Here is a 15527-nt window from a genome sequence, read left to right as displayed (position 1 = left end):
AGCCCGACAAAAACCCATTGGCATTCTCTGATGAGCAGCTTTATGAAAGACAGATGCTCAATGGATGGAATTACGCATCTTTGGCAACTCCTTGAGCCGTAAGTTGCCAGTGCGACACATCGACGTCATGCATTTACAGTCTCATAGACTGTATCCATAGCAGTGTGTTATTTTGCTACAGGTAGCGAATGTATGCTGTGGGTATGGTGTTGTCTAGATTTTTATATTCTTCATATTTCTCATAAATTATAATTTGCTTCTCTTGAGTGAAATATGTGGCATTGCAAGACATGCTCGTCACTAGATGTGGAAATGCTGGGTTGATTCACTAAACGTTAGGGGTCTAACGATCCATCTACTACATCGATGTACCGATTTATATTCCTATGATCCAACTACATCGATCTGTGCTCAGCAAGTTGGCCTTCAGGACGACATATATCGATCTAACATTGTTTTAAAATTTAATCAATCGATTTTATCGATACTAGGATATAACCCATTGGATTTAAGCACGTCAGACTTTATATGAATGTTTTTCTAAGCACTTTTAATGACTTAATAGGCGATAAACGTTACTCGATTCAGTCTGCCTATCCGTGACGTCATCGCCCCGCGCCAGCAGCAGCTCAAAGACAACAAAACAGCATGGCAGATGGCAGAGGAGAAGCCGACAAGCGAGAGATTATCAAGCCATCATTGCGGTCCAGTGTGTGGAAACATTTTGGCTTTTGCAAAGACGCGCATGTTCTAAATAAGTCGCTCGCTGTTTGTAGGATATGTAGAGGTCAAGTAAAGTACAACTGCAACACGACAAATCTCTCCAACCACCTACTAAGGCGCCATGGGATTTCACACAACAACGACCGTCCAAGCACCTCTTGCAGCGTTCCCGCTGCTACAGCAGCGCAAGGTAGGGCTAGGCAATAAATCGATTTAATCGATTTATCGATTTTGTAGTGTAAAACGATTTTTATTTTGCAAACTCGAGTTTTTTGCCACAATAGTTTTTTCGGACTTTTCCGCGTTTCGTCCTTGTGCGTTACCATAGATACTAAAAGAAGCGCGTAACACACAATCAAAACAACATGGCAGCGTGTAGTACTAGCAGAGAACTACTTCCAAAGAAAGGCACAGGAAACTCCGTAATTTGGAACTGGTTTGGTTTTGATGCAGCAGACAAAACACAGACGAAGCCTTGCTGCAAAATATGTTTCAAGGCTGTTGCTACTGGAAGCAGCAGTAGAACAAATCTTTTCCAGCACCTGAGGAATAAACATCGCGAAGAATGGGAGAAGTGCAGCCGGCTCCGTAGCGAAAACGGCTCCTCTAGCACACCTGCTAAAAAGCAAACTACACTTCCTGAGAGCTTTACAAACTGTGTGTCTTATGATAAGAACGGAACGCGATCACATCACATGCTAAAAATATTAGATGCGAGGTACGTTGTCCCCAGTCGCAAGTATTTCGCCACTATAGCGCTGCCTCACCTGTACAATACAACTCGGGAAAAGATCCGCAGTGAGCTGGAGGAGATGCAGTTTTACTCAGCCACAACGGACCTTTGGTCCAGCTGGACGATGCAGCCATATCTGAGTCTGACGGTTCACTACATCAACACTAGTTGGACTCTGCGCAGCATTTGCCTTCAGACAGCGTATTTCCCCGACAACCACACTGGTGAAATAATTGCCCATGGCTTAAAAGACGCTCTCAGCTCCTGGGGACTTTCGGAGGAACGACTCGTCTGCATGACAACTGATAGTGGCACCAACATCATAAAAGCCCTTAAAGACAACAACTGGCCCAGCTTGCAGTGTTTTGGCCACAGACTCCACAACGCTATAGGTAAGAGTTGGTGTAAAAATAAATAGGTGCACATATTTGCACATTGTAAAGTACTGTTTGCTCATAATTTAATAGCCAGAACATGGTATATATTTCAACTGGTTTACACACATAGACTGGGTTACATAAATAAACCTGACCTTTCCTTAACCCTTGTATGGTGTTCGGGTCTGTCGGACCCGTTTTAATTTTTTATCAAAAGAAAAATGATACAATTAATTATTTTGTCAAACTGAGACTTATTGGCCTTGGCTCATTTTCTGTGAGGAATATATATGTGTGTGTGTGTGTGTGTGTGTTTTGTGTGTGTGTGGTGTGGGTGTGTGTGGGTGTGTGTGTGTGTTGTGGGTGTGTGCGTGTGAGAGAGAGATTGTGTGTAAGTGTGAAAGAGTGCAAGAGTGACTTTTGTGTTTCTACTCCTGCCATTCCCTCACGAGGTTGCAATTCTTAAATGTGATCTAACAAAGGTAAAGAGAAAATGTTAACCATATATGCTGTTTATATACCTCCGTGAAGTTGGCACCCCATAAAAGGAAATAATCTCCAAAACTATGCCATTCGTTTGTGCTGCGTTTGTGCTGATTTGTGCCGTAAAAACTGACGTTTGTGCTGGTTTTGTTTTTGAGATATTGAACATTGTTTTTTTGGTTGTGTTATGTCACTCCACCCCATGTCATTCAAAGCGCTCCAAACCGGTGTCATTCGTTTGTGCTCGGTTTGTGCTGATTTGTGCCGTTAAAACAAACACTCTATCTATTTCCCGTTCACAGATATAACAATTTTAATTCGGGAGCTGTGACGTCATCTCTCCACCCCATTTCGTTCGAATCTCTCCAAACCGGTGTCATTCGTTTGTGCTGCGTTTGTGCTCGATTTGTGCCGTAGAAAGAACCATCATACATTATTCCACTCTTTAGTTTAGACAAAATCTTTGCAGTAGTGACGTCACGCAAGCAAGCTGCGCTCTCCATCCATCTCGTCTACAAACCTGTCTGGTTCGTTGTGCTCGCACAGGGCCACAGATGTCATTGTTCTTTTCTTAATTAGATAAGGAAATGTTATATTTTAGATTTGTGCTAGATATTGACATTTGGTATTTATCATAGGCCTAATCGTCAATGCAATATGATATGTAGGCATAGCCTACTGTCACTATACTCTGTGTGACTTTGCCAATAAAAAAAAAAATTGTGTAGTGTCATAAGTTTTCTGAATACTTATAACAGTTTAGAGACATCGAAGGTATTTCTGCCCCCTTAAAAAACATTTGTTTACCTAGCACTGCATAGTGGGAAAACAAAACAGGAAAAGGCATCTGGCTGTGAAAAAGGTAAGCATGTGCTCTGAGATAAAATACTAAAAAAAGTACTAAAATCATGTGTGCAGGTCAATACAATTTGGAATATTTGAACATAAGAAATTGACAGACATATCAAAGATTTTTGGACAATCAGTTAAATTTATCATTACCAAATTATCCTCCATTGGTCACCTTAATAAGAGTAGAACTATGACATTCTTATGCCATGCCAAGTAATTAAGATATGTGCAATGTACTTTTCATGGCAAAAAGCTTGATGTTATGCATAGGAAATGATAAAAAGCTAAATACAACTCGCATGGAGAATGCTTTTATAGCCTACTAAATGACGAAATCTGTCGTGAAATACGGTTCAAATTTAATTAGGCCGCTATACAATTAGTTCATTGATCTTGGTCTGTAGAGAGTAATAAATCTGCGCACATAGATTAAAATGCAAATATTTTTAGAATAATTTCTTAATTCGCATGTGAACGCCATCAAAGTTTATCACAGGTTCCCGTTAAAGTCTGTAACAATCGCGGTTACCTTAAATTATCCATTTGTCTTTCTAAAGATGCATTGAAACAGCCTAAACTGTTAAAAGTGCTATATAAATGAAGATGACTTGACAAGTGCCAGATGTTCTATTTAATCCTCTGAAGTCATAAATAATTTTATTAAATTAACTTCACATTGTGAACAGACTAAAATGTAACTAATTCACAGAAAGGTTTGGTTGCTACTTAAGAAAGTGTTGTCTTTTTAATGAATTAGTCGATTAAGTTCACAAAAGGATTCTTAGTCAATTTTAAATTGAATGTTTTTTTTCTCCTGAAAATCGACTTAGTTATCCATAACATTGAAATAAAAGATTAACAGAAAACAATGACTTTGAGATGAGATTTTTACTGAAATATAGAAAATTCAACCTGTTCTTTAAAGCCAACAAATGACATTTTCTCTAGTCATAAAAAAGTAGCAATATCTAAACATGGCCAATATCCATTACGAAAAAGAAGTATACTTCAAAGTTCATTTTATGACGTATACTTAAGCAATGTTCAAGTATATAAGTATACTAATGTCAACTCGTATAGTAGAAAACTTGTAAGTGTACTATTTTAATACCACATGGTATAAATTGGCCCACTTTTGGCACATAAAATGTTTAAGTAAGTGTAACAATAGTAAACTGAGTGCACAACAGTGAACCTATACTAGTAGTTTACTTTTTTATACGTGTAGCAATTTTTTGGTTTATGAAAGTACACTTTGAAGTATGCTCTCAGTAAACTACTAGTTTTATATAACTACTAACTAGTTTAATGAGAGTCTTTCATAAAAAAATTGCTACAAGTATTTAAACAGTAAACTATACCCATAAAGTTCACTTGCAGTACAAATGAGTAATGTAATTATAGTTGTGCACTTAATGTTTACTACTGTTACACTTATAATATACTTTAATATAATAAAAGGGGGCCAATTTTGTCCCAAAGCGGTATTAAAATAGTACACGTACAAGTATATTACTAGTACATATTGACTTTAGTATACTTATGTATATTTAAACATACTTTAATATAAAGTTTTATATATTACTCAAGTATACTTCATAAAATGAACTAAGTATACACTTTTTTCATAAGGGATAAGATGAATGACAAGATTTTCTGAGGTAAATTTAATTGAAAGACCACAGAACAATTTGACTATTGTATTGCCCACCTGCTTTTATTTCAGCCATCATTTACTTGAGCTGATTTAAAAAAAAAGTGCAGTTTAAGTGAATGACAACTAAGCATGTCCCCCTGTCATTTTGCCCAACCTCTCGATTCCATTAAAGAAATAAAATATATAGTTAATTTGGCCCAACTACTTTATTAAAAACTACATTAATAAAAATAATTCCTGTTTTGATCAGATGCCTAGGAAACCAGTCTGTGGCCGTGATGACATCATCAAAGTCATCAGTGCTGCAAAGGAACAGATTATTAAAGGAACAAACATCGCATTTCCCACAGAAAAGGTGTGGACAGATTTAAGCAAACAACTAAATAACAAAGTTTCACCAAAGAACCTTTATACTATTGTGAAGACAAACAGGCACAATATATGGCAAATCCTTGATCTATGCAAAATCGACACAGACACCCAAGATCAAGGTACAAACTGTGACAGCTCACAAGAAAGCTCAGCAGATTTTCATTCAGCAGACACAAATCAGCAAAGTCAATGCTACAACATTACATTTGAGATCAGTCTCTCTCATCAGAAATGGCTAGAAATCTGGCCTGAAAAAGTTGATTACAATGACAAATCACTAAACACATGTAAGAGAGAATACACCATCCTGAAACGTGGTGCATGGACACACGTCCTGTATGAGGACATATGGAAAAATATCAAGACCTCATGCACTCTTAGATTCAGGAGGGCAAAAATCTTTCCAAATGTTGCATCTCACTACATAGACATAATTGGGCACTGTACAGAGTGTGACGCACAATTGTCTATAAAAGCAGATAAAATGCCAGTGGATAATGAACCAGTTGTGCTTCAATGCATAATCCGCAATGTTGATGACATTGTCTCTAAATGACGTGTCTCTAAAGAACTCTGGGAAGGCCGAAAACCAGCACATGTATGGCGAGCAACTGAGGCTTACAAAATGATGGATGTTGGTGACCCAGAGCCTAGCCACCTGCCAAATCTGGCAACATTAAGAAAAGCCAAACAAGAGATGGGTGACAAAGAGCTTGGAGACAAAGACCCAATCATGTCATTGCATCTACTAAAATACAGTGTACCCCACAATGGAAGCATTCATGACATAGGCCTTGATAGGTTTTTTTGTCATTACTGGACCCCATCTCAGATGCAAGTGTATCAAATGAAATCCAAGTACTCTGGCTCATTTATGAGTTTTGATGCAACAGGTACAGTTGTGAAAAGACTGAGAAGACCCTGTGGCAATTCTGGACATGTCTTCCTGTATCAAGGAGTTTTGTGTTCACAGGGAGATCATATTCCAGTAGTGCAAATGCTATCAGAGAGCCACACCATCAATTCTATTTCCAACTGGCTTACTGAATGGCAACGAGCAGGTGCTGCGGTTCCCAAAGAAGCGGTCTGTGATTTCTCCTTGGCTTTGCTTGGAGCACTGGTTAAGGCCTTCACTCCTTACCCAGACTTGAAAACATACATCAATCAGTGCTTTGGAGTGCTGGCAGGAAAGCCTGAAGAATCAAAGCTGCCACCTTGCTTCATCAGAGTAGATGTTGCACACAGCATCAAGCTCATTAGCCGGTGGGAATGCTTAAGACAAAAAGGAAACAGAGTTAGAGAATTTTATCTACGAGCCATGGCACAACTTTTACAGTCTGATACACTGGAAGATGCAAGGGAGCTCATTCATTCAATTGCAGTTGTTGCCTTCAGTGAATCAGAATGAAATGATGACAAAGGTTTACCTGTTGTCTCGGAAACATGCAAAGCACAATTGAAGAGACGATTTGCAGAGGGGGTCTTGCCATGTGTCACTGAAGATGACCATTTAACAGAGGTGACTGGAGTCGAGGAGACACTTCACACAGATCTGAAAACATGGGTTACAGAAATCTGTGAAGAAAGTAAGATGATTGCAGCACATCATGGTGACAGAGACAATCTTAACTTCCTTCCAGAGCTTGTCCCAAATATAATAAGAATGGCATGCTACCTACCTCTTTGGACAGCTGTGATGGTTCCACACTTCAAAAGTGTACACAACACAGCAAGCTCTGCAAATGTTGAGGCTGAATTTAAAAACATAAAACATGGTCTTTTCAAACATGAAAGTCTCCCCATCCGAATTGACCGTTTTGTCATACGCCACCTTGAGTTTCTTGAGGGAAACATGAGGCTTTCCTCTGCACCGGTGAAGACAGAGCACACTGAGACAAAGAATCAGAAGACAAAAACGGCCCATAGTGAGCAGGACACAGAGGTTAAGCAACAGTCAGTGGAGGAAGACCCTGTTGAAAACTGGAAAGGCCTCGGTGTTCATCCAAAAAAGCGACTGTCCTACTTGACCCCTTGCTCTGAGTGGTTGCATGCAGACATAAACCTGAAAAGAAAAAAGACAAGAATTAATGTCATGAAAAATGGCAACTACCAGGCTAATAAGCCCATCTTGGTTGACAAAATGCTTGTAAGTGTAAATAATACCTGTGCCTTTGATTCCTTTTGCCAGTGCCTTTGCTCTGCATTCTGCGACAGTGGGTCATTTTGTCATTATCTCAACAGAGAGCAAACTGACATGGTTGATTTAGTAAAGACCATAGTGACAAAAGGAGTTGCAAAAGAGGCTTATGCAAAGAGGGCAAAAATGCTGTTGGATACATTTGAGTGTGTTCACCTAAAATCAGGTGTGAGGCAGGTCAATGCGGATTGCAATGTTGCAGACATTATCGCTTCCACAATGAAAGAAATGCCAAGTGCAACACCTACAGCTGAGTGCTCTTCTCCATACTGCAGCCGACATACGAAATCGTCTAGGACCATCTATCTCCTACCAGTAAATGTAGATATTTTACAAACTGGTGGACTGAAGAGCCTCCAAGCAGCGCTGGAAGATGGTCTACACCTCAACAGGTCCAAATGCTTGAAGCCACTGAAATCACCCCAAGAGTGTCCAGACAGCTGGAAAGTTAAGGATGATCAATCAGTGAAATTCCTCTGTAATGGCTCGGTAACACACAGATGCATAACTGGACAACTGTTGTGTATCGAAACAAGTATGGATACAAACCATCCACTTTCGGAAATCCCGGTCCACATGGAGCTGGACAATCAGCTTTTCACTTTGCGAGGGGTTGTCGCATTCATTTCAGGACCAACAAGACAATCTCTTGGACATTACGTGGCATACTGCAGAAGAAACGGTTCAGCCTGGGAAAAATACGATGATCTGTGTGACTATGTCACAACAGTCTCAGCAAAAACCAAAATACAACCCCATGTCACCTTGTTCACAAAGGACTAAAACTGGTCTCTGCAGAAATTAGTCCATAACCAAGAGAATGGTCTATATTGATTTTCTATTGTAGTTAATCTACATGATCTCATCTCTATTCACTTTATGCCTGTTTTAACAGTTCCCTGATTTTTTAAACCAAAGTTCTATTTTTCTTTAGTAGCCTAATTGTTCTGTTCTGTTATTTGTACTCAGATCTATTCATTTATTCATAATATTTTATCTATTCATAACACTTCTCTTAGATGAAGTCAAAATGTTTTGTTGTTCTCTTATTTTATGGTTCTTTAAAAAAAGTTTGTAAATTCTTTTACAGAAATTGCTCTGATATTTTTTTACATTCATCTTGGCATTTAAAAGAAAACTAGTTTGGGAAATGTTGTCTGTTCAGGTAAAGTAGAAATATGCTTCAAAGACAGGTCAAAGTAGGGATGAATTTTTAAAAAGTCTGTCAATGACTTGCTGACATAGCCTAAACAAAACCCAGCCATGTATTAGGCATTTCTTGCGGGCCTGATCTTTGAACACCTGGTTGCAGTTAGTTTGCAATGTCCTCCCCGATACTTTGTTTTTCCTTATTTGTATGGTGTACTTTAAATCTGGTAAAAATAACATTTGTTTCACTCTATCTCCTCTAAAATTATTTTTTCAGCCATTTTGTCAGTGTCTCTGCCTATAGGCGCTTTAGACTTGTCTTGCTAATCCACATGATTATTAGGCTAAACTTTCAAAATACAATTCCATATAAGGTTACATTTCAGCACTTTGTGAAAGGATAGCGACGTTGCCCTGGACGGGAAGGATAACACTGGGAGTTGGAAGGGGTGTGTCGATTCTGTCTAGTTGTTTAAGAATGTTAAGTTCTTAGTTACATTTTGGTGAAACTAAATAATAAGAAATACAGGAGTAATCCTTACAATTCTGAGGCAGTAATATTGGAATGTAAAGAATTACTTTTAAATAGGCCTAACAGTAAGGATAATCTATAATGTATTAACTTGCACAATACTGCTGATATTGTGAAATAGGATTACACTCTAAAATACATTTCCTGTTTTAGTAATTTCAAAGCTGAATTTTATGTATGCTAGGCTACCATTACTCGTTTTCAACATCACATTGTTTTTTAGAAATCAGTAGGCCTAAGATGTTGATTTTGTGCTCAATTATTACTGGTGTTCACTGCTGTTAGCCTACTCTTATTTTTTCCTTTTTATCTTACACATTACAGGGGATATTTTTTTTTAGGTTAGGCCTAGGCTATATTACTTAACCAAAACCTTTGAATAGTTGTAGCTATATCTTGATTTCCAGAAGAAGAAAAAAACAAACGATTTATGATTTTTAAACAAAACTTTTACCAGCACAAACCAGCACAAAATGAGCAGAAACGAATGACACCGGTTTGGACCGATTTTTAGAGAGTGTATTAATAACTCGATCAAAAAAAATAATGTTCAATATCTCAAAAACAAAACCAGCACAAACCTTTGTTTTTACGGCATAAATCAGCACAAACGAATGATACCTGTTTGGAGCGATTTTAACGACATGGGATGGAGGAGAGTGTCTTAATAACTCGACCAAAAAAATAATGTTCAATACCTCAAAAACAAAACCATTGTTTATAGCCTGCGGCACAAATCAGCACAAACGAATGACACCCATCAGCGCGCAGCTGATCACCATCACTCATAAACCAGCTGCAGCTCATTCAGCTCATCCATACTCACTGTGTTGTCTGCTTCTCCTTTGTCATATTGTTGTTTGGTGCACCGTTCGTGTGTGTGTGTGTGTGTGTGTGTGTGTGTGTGTGTGTGTGTGTGTGTGTGTGTGTGTGTGTGTGTGTGTGTGTGTGTGTGTGTGTGTGTGTGTGTGTGTGTGTGTGTGTGTGTGTGTGTGTGTGTGTGTGTGTGTGTGTGTGTGTGTTCAGTTATCCTGTTTAATGTTGAGTCGAGTGTGTAGCCTACCTGTTTACGCTCCTGATCGTCTGTGTCTTCACTTCTGCTGGATTATTCACCTCATCACGACTGAGCACTTCATCACCATCACCGACCATCGAAGTCCCTGTGTCGCCATCATCATCATCATCATCAGTGTTTGTGGACTTATTGTGTCTTATCTCTGGACTATATAGCCTACTACATTAAAACTTGAGTCACTTGCATCTTGCTTCCGCCTATTTACCTTGACAGTCTTAATAACTCAATCAAAAAAAAGTTCCTATAGGCTTATCTCAACATACAACATCATAACCAAAGAAATAATGTTCAATATCTCAAAAACAAAACCAGCACAAATGTTTGTTTTTACGGCACAAATCAGCACAAACCGAGCACAAACGAATGACACCTGTTTGGAGCGATTTGAACTACATGGGGTGGAGATGATGTCACAGCTCCCGAATTAAAATTGTTATATCTGCAAAGGGGAAATATATATAGTGTTTATTTTTACGGCACAAACGCAGCACAAACGAATGACACCGGTTTGGAGAGATTCGAACGAAATGGGGTGGAGAGATGACGTCACAGCTCCCGAATTAAAATTGTTATATCTGTGAACGGGAAATAGATAGAGTGTTTGTTTTAACGGCACAAATCAGCACAAACCGAGCACAAACGAATGACACCGGTTTGGAGCGCTTTGAATGACATGGGGTGGAGAGTGACATAACACAACCAAAAAAATAATGTTCAATATCTCAAAAACAAAACCAGCACAAACGTCAGTTTTTACGGCACAAATCAGCACAAACGCAGCACAAACGAATGGCATAGTTTTGGAGATTATTTCCTTTTATGGGGTGCCAACTTCACGGAGGCTGTTTATATTGCTTGTAATTGGGATGAAGTAAACATCTGTTGAGTATCTTAACATAACATTTTTGATTGTTTTGAATTAAAAACCCAAAAATGTGACGGGTCCACCAGACCCACGAACACTGGCTGTGTAACAAAAACATGAACACACAAGGGTTAATCTGCATTCATTATACATTATGTATTAAACTGTGTTACAGCTATTAAAATTGTGATAAAAGTACAAAACAATTTTGAAAACTCGCGTAATCAAATATATAGTTTGGAGTGACAAAAAATATACTAAATATCTTTTCACATTTATTACAGAGAATGGTGTAAAGGATCCAAGGATCGATCTGCAAAAAAGCTGTATCAGCCTTCTCCTACAGCTGGAAAAAAAGACGAGACATGACAGAGTTTCAGGCTGAGCTTGGACTTCCCCAGCATCTTTTGATCTCAGAATCCCCAACACGTTGGGGGTCTCGTCAAAAGATGATTGAGCGCTTTCTCGAGCAAGAGAAGGCAATAACTCGTGTCCTGGGTGCGGACATGAAAACGCGTCATCTTGTTCAAACATGGCAAGATTTGGAAGTATTAGAAGCCACCAACAAAGCAGTGAAACCTCTCCAGGACTTCACTGATGCACTGTCAGGGGAATCATATGTCAGTGTGTCATGCATCAATCCAGTGCTGCATTTGTTTAAAACAAGTCTCCTCCTGCTGGAGGAGGAAGATTTGGAGCTAACAAAAACAATCAAAGCTAACATCATGCGTTACCTCGAAAGTAAATACTGTGATTTGGAGAAAGAGGAACTTTTGGACATGGCCACACTTTTAGACCCGAGTTTCCTTACAACCTACATTGATGCTAGCAAACTGGAAGTTGTCAAAAAAAGAGCGGTGTCTGAGATCTCTGCTCTCTGCAACTCTACCACAGAGGAAGCTGGTCCCTCAGCTGTTCAAGAGAACACCCCACCAAAAAAGAAAATGACTCTGGGTGCCTTCTTTAAAAACAGTGGACCATCCACCACTCCACACCCACAATCTGAGAAAACAAAAATTGAGACTGAGCTTGCAACGTATTTCCTTATTCCAGACATAGAGCCAGACACAGATCTTCTTGAATGGTGGAAGCTGCATCAGCCCAACTTTCCAAGGCTAAGCTTACTGGCTAAAAAATATCTTTCTATTCCAGCCACTAGTGCCCCCTCAGAGAGGGTATTTAGTGTGGGTGGGGGAATAGTTACCTGCAACCGGGCCTGTCTTAAGCCAGAGGTTGTGGACAGGCTCATCTTTCTTGCAAAAAATGCTTAGAATGAGCATGCACAATGTTTCAGAGATCTAACAAGCACCTGTTTTGTTATAGGTAAAAGTTTACATTTGTTCACTCTTTGAGCAGGCTATATGTCTGCCACAGGCATGTTTAATTTTTTATATTCACAGTTCACACTATACTGAGAAGAGTTTATTTTTTTAATTGTAATGTTATATGTTACAAAATTTCTTGAACAGAAAATTTAAGCTACTGTGAAGTTGTTGCACTTTTGCTTAAACCTGGGTTAAAGCTTGAAATTGTTGAATGACAGAGCCTCATTTACTTTTTGTTTTGGGATTGTACGCATTTTAACTCTTGAGGACAATCATAGCAATAAAGTTGCACTTTTGACACTATATCTGATGTCTGCAGTCATTTAAGTACATTGAAAAAAAAATCGGAAATCGAATCGAAACTCGAATTTTTCTTTAAAAAATCGAAGATTTTTTTTTTAGGCAAAATCGCCCAGCCCTAGCGCAAGGTAAAGTCAACTCTGCCGAAGCCTCAGGCCTCGCCTGCATGTTTAGTCAGAGACTAGGCCAAAACTCAGCTCAGGCGAACAACATCACGGCAACAATTGCCAAGTTTATCTGCCAAGACATGCAACCCTACAGTGTGGTTGAAAATCCGGGGTTCCGTGAAATGATTCAAACATTGGAGCCAAGGTACACAATACCAAGCAGACCACACTTCTCAGAAAAGGTTATTCCTGCATTGTACGAAAGTACTAAAAATGATGTGAAGCTGTCGCTTTCTCAAGCTGAACGAGTAGCGATAACGACGGATGGCTGGACGTCATGCTCAAATCAAGGGTATGTGACAATTACCTCTCATCACATTGATCTGGAGTGGAAAATGAAGACCTTTGTTCTGCAAACCAGAGTTTTAAGTGAAGCCCATACTGGTAAAAATATTGGTGCGTTACTGCGTGAAGCCTGCATGGAGTGGAAAATCTCAGACAAGAATCCTGCCATCGTCACAGATAACGCCAGGAACATGATTGTGGCCGGTGCAGAAGCCCATTTCAGTCCACACATTACCTGCTTCGCACATACACTCAACCTTGCCTGGCAGAAGGGTTTGGGGGTGGACCGTGCTTCCAGGTTGTTGGGGAAAGTGCAAATTTTTTTTGGATATTTTCACCGCAGCCCGATTGCATGTCACGTCCTACAGGAAAAACAAACTCTGATGGATTTACCAAAACATAAACTGATCCAAGACATAATCACCAGGTGGAACAGTTCATTCGAAATGCTTGAAAGTTTTTTGGAACAACAGCCAGCTATGATGGCAACTCTGATGTCCAAGGACCTACGAAAGGGGGTCACAGATGTAGGCACGCTGAGTGAGAGTGATATTGCCAACATGGATGACATTGTTCAGTTGATGGGTCCTGTCAAAATGGCAACCACTGTGATGTGTGAAGAAGACCAGCCAACTCTCTCTGTAATTGCTCCTCTTCAAGCAAAACTGCTGAAACACCTACAGCCATGCGAAGACGACTCAACCCTGGTTGCAGAGATTAAGAGGGTGATGGCCGATGACCTCTCCACACGCTACAGAGGCACCCAAGATGCTCTCAACATAGGTAATTAATTTGGAGTCTTAATTAAAATCAACTTCGTTAATATTTTAGGTTATTAGACTGTATTAATTTGTAAACTGCCACATCTTTGCGTTTTCAAGTTTGAATTTGAGTTGAGTTTTTTTCATTTGGAAAAGTAAACAAGATATCTGCAATACAATTCTTAGTTCATGGTGGCTTTACATCATCAATGTGCCACATTTCTTTTAAACGTACTGAAGTTTAATCTTCTGATTATTTTGTATATGAGGAGGTGGTCATCACTTGCAATGTCAGGTCAACTTAATTTAATAATGCAATGAATGCAATATTCTTGTTCTTTAAACAGCATCAGCGTTGGATCCTCGATTTAAAGAACTGCCCTACCTGGAAAAATAGGACAGAGAACAGGTTTACACAAAACTGGTTTTTGAGGCAGAAGTGTCCCACCAGGTAACTCTTCTCTCCTCTTTCTTCTGCTCTTTTCTCCTCTCCCCTTTCATTTATCCTCTCTCAAATCTCATCTGTTCTTTATCTTCCTCTAGATTTCTGTGTGGAGTCTTAAAGAGCAGAAATTTGAACAGTTAACACATTCTTACATCAATAGATGCAAGCAATGGGAAATCAGGAGGAAGACGAGGGAAGCTCAAGCACAAAGCTGTCACGATTTAATGAAGAGACCACAGGTGTGTTTCATGTCATACCAACAAAATATTGTTGTTGTTTTGTATTAATGACAAACATGACTATATTTTGAAATATATTTCTTATATTGTAGCTCCAAATGAGTCACCTCCTTGTAAGAAGAAAGCCTTAGATGCACTGTTTGGCAATTCCTTCACCCAAAGAGAAAGAAAATCCACAAGCGAGACAGCCAGAGCAGAGGTGTTAAGGTACCGAGCAAAAGATGCGTTGCCTTTGACTGAAAATACCATGAAGTGGTGGAGATCTCAGGAGAAAGAGCTACCTGTACTTTCAACCCTTGCTAAATGGTACCTGTGCATTCCAGGCACCAGTAGAGCAAGTTTTTAGTACTGCTGGTGACATAGTGAACGCACAGAGAAGTGTTCTGCGCCCAGATCATGTTGATCAGTTGATATTTTTGAAAAAAAATCTGTAGAGTCATTGAAGTTGGTTACACTTGATCTTTTGTTGAATATTGTTTGTTTATTAAAATGAGAGTAGTAGCAGGTTTAGCCACGGCTCATTCAACCTGAAGAAATGTTGGTTGCACTTTATTTTTGATATACTGTAATTGTATTATATTTATGTTGAAAAACAACAGCAAAAGGAGCAGGTAAACCTACTGTTAATTCAACTTGAAGAGATGTTGGTTGCACTTTATTTTTGGTATTTATATAGTAGTATTTTTATGTTGAAAAACAAAAGCAGAAGTAGCTGGTAAACCTACTGTTGAAATGTTGGTTGCACTTTTTGTACTTTTATTGAAAATGTATTGAAAATGAGAGCAGAACATGTTGTTGGTGTGTTGGTTGCACTTTATTCAAATAAAATGTGAATGCATTTGCCATTAATTGTTTACTTGTTTGTTTATATACATCATTAATTGATACCTGATTCCCTTACAAGAAACAACAGGAATCTAGGAAACTTCACCTGCATTGTCCAGTATCCAGGTATTTATTTCAGTCACACTGGTTGAATTTTTGGCTAAT

At 39.0% G+C, this 15527-nt stretch overlaps 1 protein-coding gene across 3 annotated transcripts; it reads left to right on the top strand.

Annotated features, from left to right (window-relative positions):
- Positions 1–639: 639 nt before the first annotated feature.
- On the top strand, positions 640–15131 carry LOC105010234 (zinc finger BED domain-containing protein 1-like). Of its 3 annotated transcripts, XR_002196405.3 has the most exons (5): positions 640–1848; positions 11300–13875; positions 14201–14304; positions 14397–14537; positions 14630–15131. XR_002196405.3 is itself a non-coding variant. In XM_020044631.3 (2 exons), exons 1-2 carry the CDS (start codon positions 1089–1091, stop codon positions 2645–2647), a joined length of 789 nt encoding a protein of 262 aa, XP_019900190.2. In that variant the 5' UTR covers positions 640–1088; the 3' UTR covers positions 2648–3073. The 3 variants fall into 3 exon arrangements, 1 of the variants encoding a protein (XP_019900190.2); XR_003782912.2 differs by lacking the exon at positions 640–1848 and having other exon boundaries at positions 10230–13875; positions 14459–14537; XM_020044631.3 differs by lacking the exons at positions 11300–13875; positions 14201–14304; positions 14397–14537; positions 14630–15131 and adding an exon at positions 2619–3073.
- Positions 15132–15527: the final 396 nt, after the last annotated feature.

The sequence above is a fragment of the Esox lucius genome, chromosome 15, assembly GCF_011004845.1.
Source record: "Esox lucius isolate fEsoLuc1 chromosome 15, fEsoLuc1.pri, whole genome shotgun sequence".
Taxonomy (NCBI): Eukaryota; Metazoa; Chordata; class Actinopteri; order Esociformes; family Esocidae; genus Esox; species Esox lucius.
Note: the sequence above shows the minus strand (reverse complement) of the source record. Positions and strands in the feature narration are given on the sequence as shown.